Source organism: Panicum virgatum, chromosome 5N, assembly GCF_016808335.1.
Source record: "Panicum virgatum strain AP13 chromosome 5N, P.virgatum_v5, whole genome shotgun sequence".
Classification (NCBI taxonomy): domain Eukaryota; kingdom Viridiplantae; phylum Streptophyta; class Magnoliopsida; order Poales; family Poaceae; genus Panicum; species Panicum virgatum.
In genome coordinates this window covers 27,445,066-27,468,445 of record NC_053149.1, presented here as the reverse complement: position 1 = coordinate 27,468,445, position 23,380 = coordinate 27,445,066, and the positions used below count along the sequence as shown (strand labels likewise).

The following is a 23,380-nucleotide window of genomic DNA, read 5'->3' as shown; positions in this document are numbered from 1 at the left end:
CTTGTCCGATCACTCAGGAGGAAGCTCACTTCGTTGGAGCGAACAACTCCAACAACTCTGGCTTCCGTCCTCAGCAGGGTTGGAATTCCAAACCCAACCTTCCCTTCAGTCAGTAGCAAGGTATGAACTTTAATAACAATTTTCAGCCTTCTTTAAAGGACCGAGTTTATGGCCAGAAACAAATTAATGATAACATTAGTAACAAATTAATAATAACTTAGCTTAGTTTTTACTGCTAGGTGTAAGGAAACAAAAACCGACGTTTTCATTTTGCCATGAGTGCCTTCTTCAAGGAAATTTGCGCATGTATGTGTTTTTGTGCGATTAATTTCCTAAGAACTTTTTTGCCGCGGTACTATTTTGAAATATCATAAATTTTTATTCAACATCCTTGGAAATATTTATCAGTACGAATTTATATCTGGTCAATGCTCTCTGTTTGATACGGCACTTAAAGCTAGCAGTGCTTTCCCCTCACACCAAATCAGCACCAGCGATAAGTACTTTCTCTCACAACAAATCAACATCAGCCACTAGCCACAGCTAGCCAAACTGATCTAAATTGTATTTGAGTAACAAAATCAAAAGCAGAACCAGACCGGAGGAAACTGGACCGGAACAATGAAGCAAGGACATCGAGAATTTTAATCACTTTCTGATGGTATATGTCTTTCACTATATGTTTCAAACTAAGTAGTACTTACTCATGAACCATGAGGCTCTAAAGTTTACAGACATCCTAATAACTACCTGATAAATCTCAAAAAAAGAAGTATAGGACAGCATCGTTCATTCACACAGAAACAATAGAACAAGGAACTTCCCACATCAACTACTATCTGTAACGAAATCTGTATCCTCTACTGCCTGTATTGTATTAGTATGTAACATGCACGAATGAAGCGCCAGCCAAAATCACACTAGGCATCATAAAATCACCACATTCCTTGCAGCGTGAACTGGAAACCAAGAGGCATGGGGATCGGAACCGTTGTGCTCGTGACATTGCCATCAAAGTCCATGCTCCTGGAGCTCATCTGGGGCCTCCTAATTGGTTGCAGCTCCGGTAGTGTATTCCAACCATTATGCAGTGGAGGGCTGTTGTGAATCTGCCTGCCGAAAGCCGGTAGATCCCACTGGTAAACCACATTGCCCATCTGTGTGCAAACCTGGCGCCACTGACCGTACTTGCTTGTACTCATTCTCGCACCATACGCGTCATTGAACCATGGTATATCTCTGTATCGCAAGTACTGATCTGTTGGAAATTCCTGGTGCCACTGGTTGTACCTTGCAGTCGTTCTCATACCGTACATGTCAATGAATCTATGTCGGTATTGTGAATACTGATCCATCAAAGCTTCCCGATGCAACTGGTTGTATCTGCTTGCACTGAATCCTACTGATCCAGTATCTTCTCTGCGTTGCAAGTACTGATCCACGGAAACTTCCTGAGATGGTTGTAAAGATGGAAATTGGTGCGGATTCCTTGCAAATAGGTTACAGGCAAATGATGAACCCTGGTCTTCGAGATACTGGCCAGTATACTGCTGACTACCTAGTAGATGACTTGAATTCAACAAAAATGCTTCTGGGCTTTCTACGGTCAGTGGTTGTTCTGTCAGTACCAACTGCTGAGTCAATGGCAGCGGATAAGTTGCATGAATATCTAGAAGCTTATTCTGGAAGGTACAGCCTACATTGTTGTCCATGCTACTCAGCAAACTATTCGCAGGAGAAGGTGAGAACATCTGGTATTCTGCATCTTCTCTAGTTGGGCAGCCTAGATGAGAGACATCTTGGGATTGCTGAAAAAGGCAAAGCCATACAAGTAAATGATGCAAACAGCATGCGCGAATATGAATAATAAATCATATGCTTTAGTGTCCCAAAAACCACAAAACAAATGCTACCAACTTTCTAGAGTAATACTAGTATTCCTAGGATTACCTGTCTTAGTTCAGATGATCCATTACAGACTTCATCGTTGCAAAGGTTGTATCCATCACGTTTCATCTGCATGGATGATGCAGAATTGATAAATAAAACTAAAATTTTACGAAATGAGTATCATATTTATAATGATCATAAATGTTTGATGATTGCTCATTCCCAGATTCTAAGGAAAATGGGTATAAAATTTTATATACATTTCATAAACAAGGAGTGATAATATGGTTTAGAACCATTAAGCAAACTCATATTGCCGAAAATGTAAAACAGAAAAGGCTAGCTTCGGTGTGGCAAAATAGTGACTGCTTTGGAAAATGCTTACCAGTAAAATGAATTGATCCACAAACTTTTCTGCATGACACTGCAAAACATCTTACAGATAAGACAAAAATCAAGAGGTAACATAACCTTATGATACAGCCCAATTAAGTAGTGCTCACAGAAGTTGGTAGAGTAGCAATATGCACTTGCTCATCTCCATTGATGGCTCCCACAGTTATTTGATGATCATGTGGTTCAAAGTCAAGCAGGCAAAGTGTGTACTGAGATTTATCAGTCGAACCTGCTGTGCATGATGACCTTTAGGAAAACAATGGGTATTCAAAGCAAAAATTTGATTCTATAAGAGAAGAAACATGATTCTACGAAAGAAAAAACACACCATTACAGGAGGAATACTGTGATGGGTGGAAGGTAAGTCTTCTAATCTTGCAGGTTCTCGTAGCTCCGTTGGGCACATTGCATGTCATGGTTTCATCCCTCATAACTGGAATCTCGCCAACATTCTCAAACTGAAAGAATTCACATGGTGGTAATAACCAGGATGTTTCAAGAACATCACTTTTAGCAGCCTTTTGGTTCAGTCCATGCCTGCAGGAAGATAATGAATTTGAGCAATGCTATCATATTTAATACAACGATTTCATAATAATCTAGTGATAACAGAAAAAAAAAAGTTTTACTATGTACATCAAAGCAATACCTCTGGGTAGTCAGGATGACCTCAGATATAATCTTTTCAATATCAGGTTCGCTATTAACACCACCAGTAATAGCTGACTCTTCTAAGCTTCTGTTCTCACAGGGCGGCTCAATGCGAATATCAAATTTCTGCTGCCTTTTCCCATTCAAGTTGAATTCTTGGTTCATAGAAATAGTAGAAATTCCTGTGACCTTTCTATTCAGAGCCTTAAGTTGGGGTTCTGTCGCAGCCTTATCCTTAGCAGGTTCACAAGCTACTTTACTTGAATTTGCACTGAATGAGGTTACAGAGGGTGTTCTGCTACCTCTGGGATCTGCCATGTCATAATTTTTTAGGTCCACAACTGGGACCTCGTGACGCTCAAGCAACCTTATATGCAATGATTTAACCTTTTCAGGAATTTTCTCAACCAATAGATTGCTTGTGTTCAAGGATGTAGGTGGATGACAGCTTGAATGCACTGACAAGGGCGCCTTTCCCTGGACTTTCATGTCCTTATTGCCTATTATCTGACCTACTTTAACCTCAGCTTGTTGTCCTTTTGGAGATCCCAAATGAAACACATCATTATTTGAAGATCCTGTTGACTTATCTCTCTTGAAATTTTGAGAATTCAACTCATTTCTGTTTGGAGGACCATGGTTTTTGGATCCATGCCTTTCATTCAACGAATTTAAAGACTTCTTTCTCTTCTGTGGAAGTATTGTCACCCTTTGCATTTTTCTATTTTCACGATCAACCTGTGAAACTGTTACCTGTGCCCGCTCTTCATTACTCTGAAGCAAATGATCAGGAGGGGTTATTGATCCAACTTGTTTTCTGTCACATAAGCCACAACTGTTTGTAAGGGTACAAGGAGATCGAAGAGCACTACCAGGATCAGATTCTACAATTGATTTGGTATTATTAACATGGACAGATGATGGATAATTCAACTGCCTGTTGTTATACATAGCAGTTGGCATGCCTTTTAAAGCTGCATTCTCACTGCATACTGCTAAAACTTTGCAGACATTGAATTCGTTGGCCTTGCAGCGTTCAGGAGCATTGGCAGAAATATTGAGAAGAGACATATCTTCAATTTGCTGTCTTCCCTTATCTAGTTCTAGATCAATGTCCAATTGACTGCTAATGCCACCAGTAACAGCTGGTTCCTCAAACCTTCTGTTCTTACAGGGCGTGTTGACCTGAGTATCAAAACTTTGCTGCCTTTTCCCTTCCAATTTAATTTCATGGTTCAAAGAAATGACAGAAGTTTCAGAAGCCCTTCTTTTTGAATCAGTGCCTTGGGATTTTGTAACAGTCATATCCTCAACAGGTTCATAAGCTCCCCTTATTAAACATCCACAGAATAAGTCCACAAAGGGTGTTTCATGGACATTAACATCTAACATATCAGAATTGTTCCGGTCTACAATTGGAGCCACATGACACTCATTCGACCTCTTATGCAAAAATTTAACATTTTCAAGGATTCTGTCAACACTTGGATTAGTTGTGTTCAAGGATGTACATGGATCCCATGGAGGCACTGAAAAGGGCACCTGTTTGTGCACTTCAATGCCCTTTTTGTCTATTGTCTGACCTACCTTAGTCTCAACTTGCAGTCTTTTTGGAGATCCCAGATCAAGCACTGTTTTACTTCGAGAAATTATTGACTTATGAAGGCCTTTGCAATTCTGAGAACTCGACACTCCATTTTTGTTTGGAGGGCTGCACTTTTTGAATTCATGCTTTTCATGCATAAGATTTGAGGGTTTTTTTGTCTTATGTGGAAGAACTGTCACCCTTTGTGGTTGTCCAGTTTTACGATTAACTTGTAAAATTTCTACCTGCGCCCTCTGTTCATTAGTCTGAAATAAATGACCAGGAGCAGTATCTGATGCACATTGCATTCTGTCACAGAAGGCAGAACTGTTTGGAAGAGTAGAATAAGATTGAACCATATTGTTAGTATCAGAATTTGCAGCTGATTTGGCATTGTTAACATGGGTAGTGGATGGACAGTTAACTGACAAGCTGTCCAATAATCCACTTGGTATGCCCTCAAGAGCTGCATTCTTGACTAGAGCTGCATTCTTGATGCAAAGTGTTGCACCTTTGCAGATGTTGAATTCCTTGGTCTTGCAATCTTTAGGAGGATTGATAGGCATCGTAAGAACAGAGGTATCTTTATTATGCTGTCTTCCCTTATTTAGACCCAGATCAATCTATTTTGCATCGTGTTTGGTACAAAATTACAAAAGAAAATTTACTTTATGAGCTGAACAAAGTACTGAATTCTAGAATCCATAAAGTTGAAAGATAGGTTACCTTCTTAGCACTTGAATTGCAAAGCATTTCAGGGCAAGGTGTAGGGTCCAAATTAAGTCTGGGTTGGAAGGCATTGAGAATGATGGACTCGGCAGTCTGAAATACGAAAGACCAAAGTAAACCAGGCCGGCTATTTAAAGTATTAGTGACAAAACCTCGCATATCACAGGTTTAGAGAAGTTCTCACTAATTGATCATGATATGTCCATGCAGTATCTGCAATGGAAGAAAGATCTTTCAAAACACCCTCAGTGCCCAACCTAAGATGGACTCTATTAACCCTTGGGAAGTCATGTCCTGAATAATCATCACCATTAGAGAAAACTGTTCGGTAGTCCCTCACCTAATTGGACAGTAAAAGGAGACCACACACACCTTAGTATACATACAATGATACAAATATGCTAAAAAGTTGCAAAAAATGTACCATTTTGGCTAACCTCACACACAGTCGATCCATTTTGGAATTTGCAAGGGATATCGTGTAAGATGTCCTGAGGCAAGCAGCCATGCTCAATATCCTGCAAGCAGATATTGCAATCAAATAATGGATTTCCAAGCAATCATATAATGTATGCACAACTAGCTGCAACAGAAACAATTATTTTGAAATTTTGATTTAGCTGGTAAAAATGTGAAATGGCAGGCAGAGCTTCTTGATTCAAGAAAAGAACAATAAACCTTGATAAAACTCATAACAGTACTGATGACATTGTCCTTGCTGGAAGACATTCTTAATAATAATGCACTAGATACAACAGCCAGAATAAACATCAGTACTTACAGAAAGCAAAGCTCTCGATGCCCTGCTGTATGGCCGCTTCTTTGGATCATCACCAATCAGATACAAAAGCATTCCCTGCACAGAGAAACCAACATCCGCAATTTGAAACTGCGTGCGGCAAATAGGCAGTTGCAATAAAGATACAGACCTTGCCCGGCTCTCCGACTGAATACCCATCCGGAAACAGGTTCAGTGCAAAGGACGGCTCAAGATCTACAGCAGGAGTGTGTTTCCACAAAAGGTTCCAAAACGTAAGGAAATTGGGCCGGCAAAGGCGTATTACTACTGGGAATTCGATAGTGGTCTCACCTGATTCAGCAGGAATAGTTTCATTTCTGTCAGTCAATTCCGATCGAGCAGCGGTTCCAGCATCAAGCCGCGAAACGGCGGCCTACACGATCCAAAGGGGGGGAAAGCAATTAAACCATTCATTAGTATAACGCAGAAGGGTATCGATTAGGACGAAGACGCTGTCGAGAAGACAAAAATCATAGACGACGGCGATGGTGGGGGAGAAATGAGTTGAGAGAGCTCACCTCGCACGGCGGATCAGGCGGTGGGAATGCCGCGGCGTGAGGACGCAAATCATCGGCCGCGTGGATGGAGGCAGACAGCGGTACCGGCGGCGGCGGGTGGACACGGCGCCCGCGGCGAGAGAGCCTGAAGGAGACGACCATCGCGCACGCCGTGGCGGCGATGGGGGGAGGTAGAGTTTTGCTTTTGCGTTGGTCGGGTTTAGGCCGTGTTTAGATAAAAAAAATTACAACAAAAAACATCACATCGAATATTTAAATATACAAACATACATAAAATACTAAATAAAATTTATTTACAAAATATTTTGCATGAATAGATTTTAAATCGCGAGATGAATCTAATGAGTCTACTTAGTCCATGATTTTGCAACAGTAATGCTACAGTAACCATTCGTTAATTATGAACTGATTAGGTTTATAGATTCATCTCGCGATTTACAACTCATCCGTGCAAAAAGTTTTGTAAATCGATTTTATTTAATACTCCTAAATAATAAGATTCCCTTTAAAAAAATTTGCCAAAAGATCTAAACACGCCCTTAGCCGAGAAAGCCGACTTTTTGCAATACGTTTTTTTTCTAAAAAGTCATGTTTAGACCCTTAGGCAAAATAAACACAACTTTAGATCCTAGGCCGGCGCCAAGCGACATGACTCACGACGTACCGAGCTCTCCTCTCTTTTGTACAATTGTGGCAAACTTCACTACCTCGATGCCATAGATTTTGTCAACGAATTCGGCGCCACAGATTTTGACGCCAAGATCATTTGCTGGTACTATGCACTTCAAATGTTACGTTCAGCCACCGTCCATGCATGTATCAATAAATGTCGCCAACCCTTCCATGTGTTGACAGTTCTTAAATAGAAAATCTTACCATCAACTATACTCATTAATAAGAATGATCCAACTTACTCACATATGTATATCATTAACCTAACTCCATAGTGTACTTTTTGCCCATTTCAAAATACAAATCCAAAATAAAATGAAAACACATAGAAGAACTACATGAAAGATTCCCACTTGTATCACACATACAAAAGCTCACTTGGCCGGGCAAACCAATGTACAAAGGTGGCAATCACCTAGGATCCAGAGGGGGCCCACCTCTAGGCCACACACTAGAGGTCCCACCAGGGGTCGGCTGATCTTGGTTTGAAATCCTTCTAGGTTCATCTTGGCGGGAAGCTATTGATACCGTTTTTAGCACGTATTAGTCTGTTAATTAGACAGCGGATGAAGAATGGGTAGACGTTGGAGTAAAGGAAAAACGAAAAGCATGTTTGGGGCCTACGCAGGAGTAATGGAAAAAAGAAAAGCATATTTGAGCCTTTGGGTCAGAATGGGCGTCGCAGCCGATGTAGCTAAGAAAGAAGCTAACCAGAACTACTTCAGCAAGTTATCTTTTAAATTTTATATTGTTTAAATTATAAAAGTTTGTTTCCTTGATAGTCAAGTTGTAATCTCATCGTATCGGTAACAAGGTCTAGATTTAGGCTATAAATAGCAGACCTCCGTCATTTGTAAACTTTGATCAACCATATCCAACAAAAAAACTTTACATTCGCATCTACCTTTCACGCAGGCAGCTTCGCCATAGTTGCAGTATATTTTCTCTTTACGAGTTCACATTAATCGTTTGCTAGTAAGTTTCAAGTCAAGTTGTGTAATAGGCCCAGGTTGACAGCGTATCATTTTTTCCCCTGTCTATAGCGTTCAAGTTATCGAGCAAGTTAGATCCGTCCGATTCAAGTTATCGAGCAAGTTAGATCCGTCCGACAGGATTTTATTCATCAATTTATCGATAAAAGTTATCAATTTGTTAGGTTAACTGATCAATTAATCTAGCTAGTTATCGGCAGTTGCTTAGATCTATCAAGATTAATCCGATTAATATGGTTTGTTTTTTTTGTTTTTACCACAAGTTATCGACATCTGCTTAAATCATACTAGGTTAATCCATTTAATCCAGTTTGTTTTAAGTTTTTGTCGCAATTTATCCAGTTTAGATTTATCTCGATCAGCTACCTCTTGTGATCTAATCAAGCAAGTCAACTGGATTTAGATCTAAGTGTTGTCTCCGAGCTACGTTGTTTTAAGCAATCCCCGAACGGCTAAATGATAGCCGATTATTGGCATCATCAATATCGGCTGGCTAGCCAATAGCCCCGGAATGTAACGTTTATTTTTCTTGTCAATAGCAGGTCAAATTGACTAGTATGTTCAGTGCACCACACGTGCGCCTGTTAGGTTCGATACTCCGGAGCAAAGCAGATTGCCTCTCCCTAGCGTACGTGGAGCGCGGGGATCCGTCCGGCGGGATTTTTGCATCAACACGCTTTTTGGCATGCTTGGTGGGACACATCTTCAGCATCCACGACAACATGTACCACTACATCAACACGGTCGAAATCAAATCGGGCGCCCATGATGCCGGCAAGGCGGGTGATGGATCTGAAGTCAACACCAACAATATCATCAATTTCACCGAAGAGCATCTCAACAACGACTAGAAGCAGCAGGTAGATCGAGCCGTCGACGGCTTCAAAGCTGCTTGCCTCTAGTCGTTCAGCTTTGTGGGAAGAGAGGGGAAGGTCCCCATGCCACGTTATATCACCATCTCTGAAGACCATATGAACTTCCAGCAGATGTTAGATTAGGCTATGCATCATGCTATGATAAATAAGTCGATGGTCATGACAAACTCCATCCAAAATGCCATCTATCAGATGATGAACGACAATTGGACGTCTAGATTCACAGGGCCGTGTTACTCTCAACTAGAGTCTCAAAGTACTGTAGAAACGGTCCGTTCTCTAAATAGGTAAAAATATATGCAGACTGCTGGTAGAGATTTGGTTGGATGAATGTTCATTTCGAAAATCAGGCACGGTGAACCCTTAAGGGGGTACGGATATTTTCTTGTGAAAAAGATCACAATTCACACACACGTTTGGGATGCTCGAAATTTCCAGGCCCGTTTAGATGTTACCGTGCCACTGCCACATGTGCCGACCCAGTTGTGCACTTGACCTCTCATCTCGGCCGTCCGTTTGCCCCGCTGACGGCAAAGCAGGCGGATCGCGAAGAGGTAAGATGAGAAGGCACTAGACAATAGAGGCAGAGGCAGAGGCAGAGACAGAGAGAGGCGGCGCCGCGGCGGCAACGGCGGCAGCAGAACCGGCGGTGGTGGCGGCCATGGATTTCCGCGCCCTCCCGCGCCGCGAGCTCCAGGCGCTGTGCAAGCGCAACGCCGTCCGCGCCAACATGTCCAACGCGGCCATGGCGGACGCGCTCATGGCCCTCCCGTCGGTGAGCATCTCCCGGCCCCCTTATCTCCCCTCCGGTGAATCTCGAACGCATCTGTTCTCCTGCGCGTGCGTGAGGCGTTTTGGAGCGAGCGGGGGTGGTCGATTTGACGCGCGGGAGGCGTGGCGGTTGTTTGTTGTGTGGGTTAGGTGGACGGGCTCTACGAGATCGGGAGGAGGGCGCCGCCGCCGGCGATGAAATCGGCGGATGAAGTGATAATCGAGGAGGAGAAGACAGACGGGGACCCGCCCCCCCCGCGGCGGCCGTGCGCGGTCCAAGGTAAGGACGGCCGCGGCGGATAAGATGGACCAGGATGTGCGAGACCAAGTCACCTTGCAGCAGGGAAGCCACGGGGCGGCGGCACGGGAGGTCGTGCCTGTGGAGGTGGAAGAGCAGGGGCACCGGTGCCCTCTTCCCCGCGGTGGCCGTGCGCGGGTGAACACAAGGATGGCCGCGCTGCATAAGGAGGAGGCGACGGTTCTGGCCCCCGACACCTTGCAAGGGAGCCAGAGGACGGGGGTAGTGGAGAGCATGGCACTTGTGGAGACGGAAGACGTAGCGACAGGAAAGAGGAGAACGAGGAGGTCTGCGAGATCGAAGATGAAGATGGCTTTGGATCAGAAGGGGGCTGAGGAGGCCGCGGTATTGGAGGAGCCTAAAGGTGAGGACAAGTTCTCGCTTTCCCTAATTAACTTGGATTGCTTGAATGCAGATTTTCAGAAATCTGCCAGAAAGAGTCCTTCGTTTATCGTAATTGGAAAGGGTAAATTGGCTATTGTTGGCAAACATTTCCTGATGCTGATTTCTGAATTTGCAGCTTATTCTTCTGATGTTGCCATTGGGTCTGCAATAGTTTCAGAAAAGGACTGTGATGATCCTAAAACGCATAATATGGTCGTGGTGGTTTTGGAAGATTTCATAAAATGTCAGAATGTGACAAAGACGCATGTAGTGCATGAGATGGAGGAGGTGCCAGCCCCAGCCCTCCTGCTGCGGAACCAGAGGACAGCAGTGCCTGTTGAGGCAGAAGAGGTGGGTGTAGCAAAGAAAGGGATGAGAAGGTCCACAAGATCTAAGGTGGCGGCGGCAGCGCTGAAGGGGCAGAAAGGTGAGGACAAGGTCTCACTTCCCCTTATTAACTTCGACTGTTGGAAATGCAGGTTTTGATGTTGATTTTCTGTTCACCGTTCGATGTAATTTCAAATTGTAGACTTGATATTTGTTCTTGAGCATTCCCTAATGCCAATGTTATGTGCAGATCATTCTTCTGAAGTGGCCATTGGGTCTGCAGATAAAAGTTGTGATTGTCCTAAAGAGGATGAAGTGGTTGCTGTGGTGGAGGAACAGGCCACAAAGCCACTTGAAGGTGGGAATGAGACAAGGAGGACCGTAGCATATAAAACGGATATGCTGGCCACAGCCACCTTGCAGCGAGGCCAGAGGACATCAGCACCAGAGGCCGTGGTGCCTGTAGAGGCGGAAGAGGTGGCTACAACAAAGAGGAGACGAGCAAAATCTAAAGTGGCTAGGGCAGCCCTGTATAGAAAGAAAGGTGAGGAGTTGCTGTTTCCCCTGATTAAATCATTTATTGTTCCATGGATTGAATGCTGCATTTTATAATGGCTTTGTGTCCTTCGTTTTCCATGATTTGAAATTGTACATTCTGCACTGTTTGAGGGTGGTCACTGATGTTAGTGTCTGAATGTGCAGATGATTCTTCTGATGCAGTGCTCATTGGGTCTCCGGTATTAGTCTCAGATCAGACCTGTGATGACTCTAAGGAAGAGAAACTTGTTGCAGTGATGGAGAAACAGGTCACAAAGCCCAAGGAAGGTGAGATGTCTCCACTATTTGCTTTTTTTATTTCTCTCACTACTGTGCGGTTTTCTGAACTGTGTGCTTTGATGAACCTCTTTTGTCAACTAATCGTGCATGCTTCTTTATCAGTAATTGTAGAAGAACTGGAGCAAAGGAGTACTGTTCACAAGTCTGCTTCCATGGTAAAAGTGGAGGATCCACCAAACCTAAGCATCTTGCCTAAGGTGGAAGCCACAGATATTCCTGATAAGACAGTGCGTGCTGAGACCATCAAGGAAGATGCTTCCACTGTCACTTGTGAGGTCGACCAGTCTAATCTTCTTGTCAATACACTTAGCAGATTTGCAAAGCCTATGCATAAGTTCACCGTCAAGGCGGAGAAGAAAGAGGGTGAGTGTTGGTGGATGCTTATGTAATTTACAAGCAGAAGCAGCTGTAGGACACCAGGGCCAGTCAATAGCTGCCAACAACCATCAAATGATATAATCCAGTAATGGAGTGCATGAAAATATCTATAATCAGGATTAGAAGAGATGGATCAAGATTTCCAATGCTTTTGGATTCCTCCTAGAAAATCTGGAACTTCAACTAGTATATAGCCCTTGTTGATTTACAACTGAAATGAGTAAGTTTCAGGCAAAAGCTAATATGGCCTTTCACATGCCCATAATCAAATAGCATGAATAATGGTCTGATTATAGATGACATAAGTCAAATAAAGGGAATCAAACAGGCCTGAAACTATTAACAAATAGTTTATACTGAAGCATGAAACAGAAATGTATTTTTTTTTTCTTCTGAAGCCTATTTTTTTTGGTTGGACAAGCATGCACATGTAATGATGTAAATGACTTCCCAATCATGAGGTCTGCCATTGTTTTGAATGAAATGACAAATTGTCTTGTCAATAGAAAAGCGAATTTCTTTATGTTTTCATGGATGCACATACCAGAAAGTATTTTCATTTCATACTGGAAGTAGCAGGAACAAAAATAGTGTTGTGTTCTGCTCTTTTTACTGCTGGGCACATTTTCAGTGTATCTGGTAGATTGGGTCTGAAGTCATATGATGTGTATAGCTTGGCAACTACATTGTTATTTTGGCACCATTATATTCTGTGGCCCGAGCTATTATATTTCAATGTTCATTTTAATTATATATATAAGACATGACAGAACATAATAATTTAATGATCTGGACTGGTCATACCTTAGATTGGTTCTTCCTCTATCATAGGATTGGCATTTAGTACTCTAGCCAATTGGTGTGACAATTCCTGATGTGCGAATTTCTATTTCAACTTATTCTCAGTTATCTTGTCAAGATCGATAGCCTAATTTACAAACACAATGCACTATAATGTTAATGTTTAGCTCCATAGTCAGAAAATGCATACTTTTCGTCAGTTTTGGAGATCACCCTCACTTCTCAGATGTACTATAGTCACAGAAGAATGTCTCTTCTAATTTATCTTCCCAATGACCGAAGAAGAGGGTTAACTAATGCACTAATTTGTATTCCCTGCTTTCCTAAATGTTTATTACTGTTGACTTTTTGGGCACGCCATTTCATTATTTGTCTTATTCAAGAAAATTATGTAAATATAAATTTTTTTATGGCTTCTTTTTATCACTAAAGGTTTTTAAGCATGACCTGTACTTTTGCATATGTGCACTAAATTTTTGAATGACACGAAAATCACACGATCAAAAGTCAATGGTGAACGGAGGGAGCATAGCATACGATGATTGTACCTTCCTCACTTGTTGAAGAAACATGGGTTGATTGCTTGCAAGTTGTCTAGTTCAAAAACATGGAATTCATTTGAATCGTGTTCTGATTTAAATGATGTGGGCAAGTCTTGTAGCATAGAAGTCACTTGAATTTTGTATAGCATATTGGAATGTTTCTACTTTCTAACCACTATTTGGGCACAGGTGGATGTTCTTTTCTTCAATTAGTCATTTTGTTTTTGTTCGGGTAGCATGAATTATGGTAGCACTGGTTTCTTGCCACAGTTATAATAGCGTAGTGTACAGCAAAATTGGAGTAGTGCTTTTTATTCAAATGAGTTGCTCATTATCCACATATTAAGAGACCATAAATTGGAAATTATTGAAATGATAGTTTGAGGTACAATGAATAGTTGTACACCAGGCTTCTCTCTTATAGCCGAGTCTAGTTAGTAGTTACTAGATAGACTCACCAATTTCAACAATTTACCTGGAAAAGCAACATACAATCTGTGGTTTACTCATTGGTGAGGTGTTTGGTCAGGTGTAGAAGTGGGTTTACTGGTGCAAGTTCTTTTCTTTTGTTTTTTGCATGATCTGACCCTTGACTATGAGGTGGACAAACTTAAAATGTCTGCACTTGTTGATATGAATGGAACTTCTTCAGCTAAGTGATATATTAGCAGATATCGTTCAGAGCCATTAGTAAATTTAGCTTTGGTGCTCTGTCTATGCCGTATGAAGTACCATGATCAAACTTTTGGGCAAGTCTTTCCTTTCTTTGGATCACTGTTCTTGACAAGTAAGTTTATTGTTATCCTTCTCAACTCTCTATAAGTATTTTCGATAGCGCTATTATTTGATCTTACCTACTTGCAAAGCAAACCCTAATGGATTACGCCTGTATTTAATACGGAGCCCAATTCCTGAACCCTCTTCTAGCACAGATCAACCACACAGAACAAGCACTCTGCTGGGATCATTAAGATCCGCAAAGGTGCATAAGTCAATTTAGTTGGTTCGGAGCAAATTGGGCACTCAAAACATTTAATGAAGGCAAGCCAGCTTTATCTGAATTGAGGTTTAGGATTTGAGATTAATAGAGCATCTCCAAAAGATTAGCAATAATGTTAGCTAAATTTAGAGAGAAAGAAACTATCTAAAAGATAAAAAAAGCTTCATAAACTAGAGGGTAAACCAACAGACTCTCCAAAACAGAATTCTCTAAACCAACAAAGACTACTGGGCCCCACGTGTCATGCTTTTTCTCTTTTTCCTCCCCATCTCCTCCCGCGCCGCCTACCATCCCCACCGCCGACCGAGTGCCGCCGCCCTCTCCGCGCGCCGCCGTGCTCCTCTCCACGCGCGTCGGCGTGCCCCAAACCCACTTGCGTGAGATCGGCTGTGCGCGAGCTCCGTCGGGCGCGAGGAGCTCCGCCGCGCGAGAGCTTCGTCGGCGGCGTGCGAGCTCCGCCGCCGCGGCCGGAGGCCGAGCGGGCGGAGGGCGGCGGCCGGAGGAGGCGAGTTCGGATGGCCATGGCGGCGAGTGGGCGGAGGGCTATGGTGGCGAGCGGCCGGAGGGCGGCGGCCATGGCTAGGGCGGAGAGGTCGGCGACGGCGCCGCGGAGCTCCCGACGGAGGGAATCGGGGCCGGGATCTTGGGCTCCTCGCCACCGACCACCGCCGCTCCCTTCACCTCCTCTGCTCGGGGCGTCTCCGGCTGCTGCGGCGTCACCGATGCCGGCGCTAGTGCTCGTTCGTGCTTCGGCGGTCGCATTGACTGCGCTGTCGTCGCTCGCCCCCATCGCCGCCGCGAGATGCCCACTGATTCGCCGCACACCGGGGTGCGGGCCACCGGCGAGGGCGCCAAGGAGGAGGCCAATGTTGACCTCACTATTCGGACGCTCCACGGCGGTGGCTTCGCGGCCGGCAGGTTCGCCGGCGGGAGGAGGCTCGAGGAGAGCGAGATCCCCGTCGTGTAAACGGAGGCACAGGCTGAAGGACGGGAGGGCGCGGGTGGGCCCGGAGGGCGGATGGCGAAGCGGGACGCGTCGCCATCTTTGCCGCGCGAGACTCGCGGGAAGGCGACTCAGATAGCGACGGAGCTCGTTTGCCGAAGCTGTTGGATGCAACTTTTTTTAGTATGCTCTAAGGATTCATCCTTGACTTTGTTACAGTAACGAAGGTAGCTCATGTTTATCTGAATTGTGGCCATCAAATTCTGCAAATCTGGAGTTCATCGAGAATACATTTTACAGTATCAGCTCTTGGATTTCAAATTCTTGGCTCAGTTTTAGACATTCCATTGTCACAATGATCTTCCAGACGTATTTAGTTCAGAGCTTCATTTCCGAGTGTTCATCAGTTGCGTTATTGGTTACATGAATATGGCCACAACACAAACATAATGATTCATGTAGAAACTTACATGATCTTCTAAAACAGAAGGGCGCCTATGATCATCAGACATTTCTGATCATTGGTCATGTTCTCCATGGTGGCTTCAGTTTGAATAAAAATCATCAAGATCTAGTACAAAATTGTTAATAAAAATCCAATGTAAAACATAAATATATGGGGCTGGCCATCATGTCCTTCCTTCTTGCCCACCATGCGTTATGGCCTGACAGGTAACAAGAAGATTTCATTTGACTTACTTTTGGCAGTTTGCTAAAAAATTACCTGGTTCTGCTATTGATGGACCAAGATTAGCACGGCCGCACGGGAAATGTTGATTAGACCAAATTATCTAGAGCATGTCCACACACACACAAGCACCCAATTTCTCGAACCAAGCTGTGTTAGATGTTCTAGGATCTTAAGCTCAAAATGGAACCACATATATGACATACCTTGGTCATTAGGGCCTCCCATCTTCTTCTTTCTTGGATCTTGTCTCTTGTTTTTGTCTCTGTGTGAGTGTATGTGTGTGTTTTTGCCGGTCACAAAAACCCGGTGATAGCAGCACGCACAGATCGGGTTTTGAACGGGGTTTCCCCTTCTATTTATATGCTGCTCACGGGGGGGGGGGACCGACATCCATGGTCGGTTCCCGTCCCCGATAAGGACGGGACTGGAACGTTCGTTCCCGTTCCTTAACTCTCTTCCATTAAGTTATCTTATTATTTTACTGTAGATTATTTAATAAACTTATTGTTTAAGCTCACAGATCATCATCCCAACATTCTCCCCATTGATCGCAGGGCTTACACTTATAAGTTTATTTCTTAACAAAATAGTACATCAAGACAAAAAGATTACAATGGTTAATAACAAACACCACTGAACCCAGTGACTATAACATACTACTTTATTTCGAAACAAACTTCTTTAACTTAGGAGCTCCATAAACTTATTACATCAGACTTATTCTTACAGACTTACTCTTCGACTGAACTAAGTGACTATGGTTCCTGAACAATCTCCGAGGAAGTCCACATTAGGATTATGGGGAGATGATGTCATATTGGTCCCAACTAATCCAGGATCAAGGGCTTATCTACCAGACCCATACCGGTAATGTGATCTTTGAATACACTGGGTGGTAGGCCCTTTGTGAGTGGATCCGCCAACATATACTTAGTGTTTATATACTTAATACTTATTGTCTGATCCTGGATCCTTTCTTTCACAACATGGTACTTAATGTCAATGTGCTTGGCACCACTCATTGACTTGTTGTTACTCGAATAGATTACTGCTGGTTGATTATCGCAGTATAATGTGAGTGGCTTTAAAATGCTGTCGACCACTCTAAATCCCGGAGTAAAATTCTTTAGCCATACTGTCTGCCCGGTAGCCTCATAACATGCCACATATTCAGCCTGCATTGTCGACGATGCAGTAACACTTTGTTTGGAGCTTTTTCACGATATAGCTCCTCCTGCGAGTGTGAAGATATAACCTGACGTGGATTTCTTAGTGTCAACACATCCCGCAAAATCAGCGTCTGAATAACCTATGACTTCAAGGTTATCAGACTTCTTATATGTGAGCATGAGATCTTTAGTGCCTTGCAAATAGTGAAAGGTCTTTTTCGCTAATTTCCAGTGTTCTGGTCCTAGATTTGATTAAAATCTACCAAGCATCCCGGTCACGAATACCAAATCAGGGCGAGTGCACACTTGTGCATACATTATGCTTTCGACAGCTGAGGCATAAGTAATTGACTTCATCTGCGCATCTTCATACTCATTCTTTGGACATTGGAATTTTCCAAATTTATCGCCCTTAACAATAGGAGCAGGCGAGGCTGGACACTTATGCATATTATACTTTTTCTGCACCTTTTCTATATATGCCTTCTGAGATAGCCCCAAGATCCCTTTGGATTTATTTCGGTGAATTTCTATGCCTAAAACATAAGTGGCTTCACCAAGATCTTTCATCTCAAATTTGGAGGTAAGGAACCTCTTTGTTTCCAGCAGTAAATTCTTATCACTGCTGGCCAGGAGTATATCATCCACATATAATATCAAAAAGATGAATTTACTCCCCCTGAACTTAGCATAAATGCAGTTATCCCTTTTATTCTATTCAAAACCAAATTCTCTGATAATTTGATCAAACTTAAGGTACCATTGTCTTGACGCTTGTTTCAGCCCATAAATGGATTTCTTCAATTTACATCCCAAATGTTCTTTTCCTTCCACAACAAAACCCTTAGGTTGTGCCATGTATACATTTTCATATAAGTCACCATTCAGGAATGCGGTTTTAACATCCATTTGATGCAACTCCAAATCATAATGAGCCACAAGTGCCATGATGATTCTGAATGAGTCTTTAGAAGAAACAGGAGAGAAGGTTTCATTGTAATCAATGCCTTCCCTCTGTGTAAAACATTTTGCCACGAGTCTTGCTTTGAACCTTTCGATATTACCCTTGGAGTCACATTTAGTCTTGTAGACCCATTTGCAGCCTACTATTTTGGCTCCTTTAGAAATTTCTACTAAGTCCCATACTTCATTAGCATTCATGGATTCCATTTCATCTTTCATAGCATCAAGCTATGCTCATTATTCATGGCCTCTTTAAATGATGTGGGGTCATCGTCCAAACTCAACTCATTCGTATCTTCACTCATATAAGTGACATAATCACTAGGAATAGCCGATCTTCTTTCTCGTTGTGACCTTCTTAGTGGTTGCTCATTATTTTGCTCATTCATCACAACTGGAGGCTGTTGAATATGCTCATTAGGCTCATCATTAGGTGCAACACTTGAAGTGGTTGCAGGAGTTTCAACAGGTGTTGTATCAACAGTCCCTTGGACTTGAGGTGCAACATCAACATGCACAGAGAAAATAGGATCTTGAGTTATGGGCATTGGAACATATTCCCGTTTTTCTTCTAAATCAATTTCCCTAGGAGTCATGCTCCCCCTAATTACTTCATCTTCCAAGAACACAGCGTGTCTTGTTTCAACAAACTTAGTAAACTGATTCGAGCAATAAAATCGATATGCCTTTGACTTATCAGGATAACCAATAAAATGACAACTGATTGTCTTGGGGTCTAACTTTCCCATATTTGGATTGAAAACTCGAGCTTCAACAGGGCAGCCCCACACATGTAAATAATTTAGAGTTGATTTCTTCCCAGCCCATAATTCAAAAGGTGTCTTAGGAATTGATTTGCTGGGAACTCTATTAAGAATGTGTGCAGCTGTCTTTAGAGCTTCCATCCATATATTCACAGGCAAAATGGAGTGACTCATCATACTTCGTACCATATCCATTAGAGTGCGATTACGCCTTTCAGCTACTCCATTTTGCTGTGGTTCACCCGGTGCAGAGTACTGGGCTTTTATGCCATTTTCTTCCAAAAACCTTGCAAAAGGTCGAGGAGTTTAGCCATAAGGTGTATGCCTTCCGTAGTATTCTCCACCACGGTCAGACCTTACAATTTTGATCTTTCGATCATGTTGATTCTCAACTTCTGCTTTGAAAATTTTGAACTTGTCTAATGCCTCGGATCTTTCTTTGATTGGATAAATATATCCGTAACGGGAGTAGTCATCGGTGAATGTAATGAATGAATCAAAACCATCCACTTATTTTACATTAAAAGGACCACAAATATCTGTGTGGATTATTTCCAAAACTCCCGTGCTTCGGTTTGCACCTTTCTTGATTTTCTTTGTATACTTCCCTTTGATGCAATCAATGCAATGTTCAACATCTGCATCCGAGACATCCAAAGGATGGAGGATATCTTCTTTAATGAGACGCTCAATTCTCCCCCTCGAAATATGGCCTAAACGGTAGTGCCATAATTTCGAAGAAGTCATTGTCATTATATTTTCGTTTGGTACTGACGTTTGCATTTGAGGTGGAATCAACATGATAAGTGGCATCACATAAAGATATTTTATAAAGTTGTTCCCGTCTAACGGCAAGACCAACCTCTTTATTGTCATATATAATTATACACCTATGGTCTACAAAAGTACAACGATAACCACTATCATCTAAGGATGAAACAGAAACTAAATTTCTTTTCATAGAGGGTACATAAAGAACATCATTTAGCTGAAGTCTAAAGCCAGTATGAAGAGTAAAAGTGAAGTCTCCAATGGCCTTGACTTCTGCTTCAACTCCATTAGCAACTCTAATTCTTCTTTCCCCTCTTCTTAGGGTCCTCCTCGTAGCGAATCCCAGTAAAGAGTTTGCAACGTGAATTGTTGCACCTGAGTCAATCCACCAAGAGTCTGTGGCATAATCAATATAAAGGGATTCATCAACAAAAGTTATAACATCAGTACCTTTCTTATTGAGCCATCTCATAAAGCCAATGCAGTCCCTCTGACGGTGTCCACTTTTTCCACAAAAGTGGCATCCTTCGGGATCTTTTTCTTTTTCCTCTGCACTGGAGCCACCTGCTGGCTTGTTTTGCTGGCCTTGCTTAGAAGATTGCCCCTTTCCTTTGAATTGACCAGGCTTAGGCTTCAAGTATTCCTTCTTAAATTTCTTATACCTTTTCTTTTCAGAATGCTTGAATTGATTAGCATGATCAATCTTTTCTGCCTTAAGTCTTTCTTCTTCTTGCACACACATGGCAATCAACTCATCAATACCCCACTTTATTTTCATAGAGTTGTAGTTGATCACAAATGGAGAGAACTCCTGGGGCAGTGATGACATAATGAAATGGACAAGAAAACCATCATAGATTTCCATCTCCATTGACTTAAGCTTGGAAGCCATGTGATATTTCTTCATAATGTGCTCCCTTAGACTGCCAGTAGCATCATATTTTTCACCCACCAACCTTTTGATGAGGGTGGTGGCATAAGCTTTAGAGGAGCCTTTGAATTGCTTCTCAATCTTAGTAAGATAATCCCTGGCAGACTGAGTATCAGAAATTGCTCCTCTTATTGTATCAATAATGGAGCTTCTAATGATCATAATGCATTTACTATTTGAAACACTCTATTTTGCCTTTTCTTCATCATATTCCTTTTTCAGGACTTGAAAATTTTCATCCTCTGGTTTAGGCTCAACCGGAGGATCCTTATGGAGGGCATAATCAATATCCAGCAGAGCTAGAGTGATTTCCAGCTTCTCCTTCCATGAAGCATAGTTGCTTCCATTAAGCTGCTCAATATTGCCTAAGACACTGGCAATTTGAAATGTTGCATAAGAGAGAATCAACATCATTAAATAAGCATCTTCTTTTATTGATCAAATTCAAATCAGCTTTCGCCAGAAATGAATGAGAACAACAAAATTTTGTGAATAAGTATTTATTAATCAGCTTTGGCCAGAATAATAAATACAAACCACACTTTATTGAATTTCATGAACTTCTCTTGTTAATTCAATCAAATCAGCTTTGGCCAGAATTGATTTGAATTAATAAAATTTATGACCAAATAAGTGTCAATCAGCTTTGGCCAGAATGACAATTATTTGTCACACTTAGTCAGAGTAATTATTTGCAGCGGAAATAATTTATAACACATAAAATAATAACTTTGAATAATAAACATAATGTAATCATCATAAAAATTAAATAAACATAAGAAAATTTCATTATATAATAAATCTAATTATTATTTGTATCATTATTTACTAAAACATAATAAAACATCTTTAAAGAACTAAACATGAAATAACACTTATCATAATGCTTTAAAGATAAAAACATGAAACATAAAGCAATATTTGTAACCTTAATTTAAATATTATTTTGGCCCATAAACTTTTTCAGCCCGTTACTATGCAGCCCAAAGCATTTAAACCCAACACTATGCAGCCCATTATACATTTCGTAATTTTCCATAATAAAAATCAGCGCAAACATCAAATTTCGGAGCCCGTTTTGGCGCCCCCTTAAACTTCCCAGGCTCCAGGCCCAAAAACCTGGGGCTGGGCCGGGAAACCGCCTCCCCCCGCCGGCCCCCGCCGGCCCGTTCCGGCCGCGGGACGCGCGCACCGTTGGATCTCATCCGACGGTCGACGCCGCGCGTGCGCCGCCTTAAAAGGCCGGTCGACCGCGAGCCCCCCAAACCCTAATCTCTCCCTCCCCCCTCTCTCTCTTCTCCACCCGACGCCGAGCGAGCAGAGGGCGGAGCGAGCGACGGCGGCGAGCGGCGCCGAGCGCCTCGCCAGCGCGGAGGATGGAGGCGGCACCACCGAGCTCCGCTCGCCGGAGCTGCGTGCCGCGAACGCGGGCACACAGCTTCGTCGAGCGTTGCTCGACGGTGCCCTAAGGCACCTCGCCGGCCGCGCATAGATCCGCAGCGGCGGCGACGGCGAACTTCAGATCCGGCCGGCAGCTAGCCACCTCGGCCTCATGGCGCGCTCGAGGGGTCGGCGCCGCCGGTGCGTGGGCCGCGAGGCCGCTCGGGACCAAGTCCCGAGCGTGCGGTCGCCATTAGTGACGGCCATGGCGGTAGCCATGGCGACGGTGGTGGCCTAGAAGGCCCTTTAGGTAAGCCCCCGACCCTCTTCTTTAGATCTTAGGGTTAGGGTTTCTTAGATTTGGGGTTTTGGGGTTTGGCTAGGGTTAGGGCTTCGGGCTTGCAAGATTTAGGTTTAATTCTTCATGACAGAGGCATAAGCTTATAAAAGATGAACAAAATCACTTAGGTTAAGCATGATTTGTGTGCTCAGAGTACTATATAGAGTTCCAATTCGATGCTAACCAGGCTCTTGATGCCATTGTTAGATGTTCTAGGATCTTAAGCTCAAAATGAAACCACGTAGATGACATACCTTGGTCATTAGGGCCTCCCATCTTCTTTCTTAGATCTTGTCTCTTGTTTTTGCCTCTGTGTAAGTGTATGTGTGTGTTTTTGCTGGTCACAAAACCCCGGTGATGGCAGCACGCACAGATCGGGTTTTGAACGGAGTTTCCCCCTTCTATTTATATGCCTCTCATCGGGGGGGGGGGGGGGGACCGACATCCATGGTCGGTTCCGTCCCCGATCAGGACGGGACGGGAACGTTCGTTCCCATTCCTTAACTCTCTTCCATTAAGTATCTTATCATTTTACTGTAGATCATTTAATGAACTTACTGTTTAAGCTCACAGATCATCTTCCCAACAAGCTGGACTCTTTGACGTGGCTGATTATTGAGTGCGTACATATCCTAAAATCATCTAATGACATCCATCAGGCAGGTGTACGTAGATTGAGCTGACAACATGTATGCATCGTGATAAGCAACCCAATCCCGGCCTCCCTGCATGCCAACTGTCTGAAACGAGAAGTCTGTTATGGTTGGGCCACTGTCTGGTGCAACGGTGCCGCCGTGCCGGCAGTTTCTTGTTGCCGTGACCAAAGCAACGTGGGTGGCGCCATGCCTGTGTCGTGGCCAGAATAGTCGTTCGGGTACGGGGGCACGCCTGCATCACTCCCGTGCCGCTCTCCGCAACCATGTCTCGTTGCCTTGCATGCTGAATCTCCTAGGGACCTATAAAAGCTGAAGCCTCCACAGAAA

General features: G+C 43.1%; 3 protein-coding genes across 6 annotated transcripts; 1 reads left to right on the top strand and 2 right to left on the bottom strand.

The window, feature by feature from the left end:
* Positions 1-635: 635 nt before the first annotated feature.
* On the bottom strand, positions 636-6,732 carry LOC120673345. Of its 3 annotated transcripts, none has more exons than XM_039954144.1 (13): positions 6,569-6,732; positions 6,342-6,423; positions 6,181-6,245; positions 6,033-6,107; positions 5,689-5,769; positions 5,436-5,591; positions 5,249-5,344; positions 2,936-5,145; positions 2,615-2,823; positions 2,394-2,518; positions 2,276-2,314; positions 1,951-2,016; positions 636-1,808 (listed from the first exon to the last, which is right to left on the bottom strand). In XM_039954144.1, the coding sequence occupies exons 1-13, from the start codon at positions 6,707-6,709 to the stop codon at positions 936-938; spliced, it is 4,218 nt and encodes a 1,405-aa protein (XP_039810078.1). In that variant the 5' UTR covers positions 6,710-6,732; the 3' UTR covers positions 636-935. The 3 variants fall into 3 exon arrangements, with proteins under 3 accessions (XP_039810078.1, XP_039810079.1, XP_039810080.1); XM_039954145.1 differs by having other exon boundaries at positions 2,394-2,515; XM_039954146.1 differs by lacking the exon at positions 6,181-6,245 and having other exon boundaries at positions 6,569-6,714.
* A 2,936-nt stretch (positions 6,733-9,668) lies between these two features.
* Positions 9,669-12,625, top strand: LOC120673344. 2 transcript variants are annotated; one of them, XM_039954141.1, is made up of 6 exons: positions 9,669-9,882; positions 10,029-10,540; positions 10,697-10,987; positions 11,138-11,431; positions 11,590-11,712; positions 11,827-12,625. In XM_039954141.1, exons 2-6 carry the CDS (start codon positions 10,183-10,185, stop codon positions 12,111-12,113), a joined length of 1,353 nt encoding a protein of 450 aa, XP_039810075.1. In that variant the 5' UTR covers positions 9,669-9,882; positions 10,029-10,182; the 3' UTR covers positions 12,114-12,625. The 2 variants fall into 2 exon arrangements, with proteins under 2 accessions (XP_039810075.1, XP_039810077.1); XM_039954143.1 differs by having other exon boundaries at positions 9,708-9,882; positions 11,171-11,431.
* A 7,417-nt stretch (positions 12,626-20,042) lies between these two features.
* On the bottom strand, positions 20,043-22,324 carry LOC120674715. Its single transcript, XM_039955853.1, has 4 exons — positions 22,287-22,324; positions 20,873-21,050; positions 20,409-20,782; positions 20,043-20,121 (listed from the first exon to the last, which is right to left on the bottom strand). Exons 1-4 carry the CDS (start codon positions 22,322-22,324, stop codon positions 20,043-20,045), a joined length of 669 nt encoding a protein of 222 aa, XP_039811787.1.
* Positions 22,325-23,380: the final 1,056 nt, after the last annotated feature.

What these genes read in the sequence shown, in the direction of transcription:
- LOC120673345 (XM_039954144.1), bottom strand. Translation starts at nt 6,709, where the DNA reads ATGGTCGTCTCCTTCAGGCTCTCTCGCCGCGGGCGCCGTGTCCACCCG. An exon ending in ATGGATCGACTGTGTGTGAG is followed by an intron (nt 5,592 to 5,688) that starts GTTAGCCAAAAT and finishes CTGTCCAATTAG; the next exon opens with GTGAGGGACTACCGAACAGT. An exon ending in ACAGTATTCCTCCTGTAATG is followed by an intron (nt 2,519 to 2,614) that starts GTGTGTTTTTTC and finishes CATCATGCACAG; the next exon opens with CAGGTTCGACTGATAAATCT.
- LOC120673344 (XM_039954141.1), top strand. Translation starts at nt 10,183, where the DNA reads ATGGACCAGGATGTGCGAGACCAAGTCACCTTGCAGCAGGGAAGCCAC. An exon ending in AGCGCTGAAGGGGCAGAAAG is followed by an intron (nt 10,988 to 11,137) that starts GTGAGGACAAGG and finishes TGTTATGTGCAG; the next exon opens with ATCATTCTTCTGAAGTGGCC. An exon ending in AGCCCTGTATAGAAAGAAAG is followed by an intron (nt 11,432 to 11,589) that starts GTGAGGAGTTGC and finishes CTGAATGTGCAG; the next exon opens with ATGATTCTTCTGATGCAGTG.
- LOC120674715 (XM_039955853.1), bottom strand. Translation starts at nt 22,324, where the DNA reads ATGGCCGTCACTAATGGCGACCGCACGCTCGGGACTTG. An exon ending in AGGAATATGATGAAGAAAAG is followed by an intron (nt 20,783 to 20,872) that starts GCAAAATAGAGT and finishes TCTGATACTCAG; the next exon opens with TCTGCCAGGGATTATCTTAC. An exon ending in AAGCATTCTGAAAAGAAAAG is followed by an intron (nt 20,122 to 20,408) that starts GTATAAGAAATT and finishes GGATTGACTCAG; the next exon opens with GTGCAACAATTCACGTTGCA.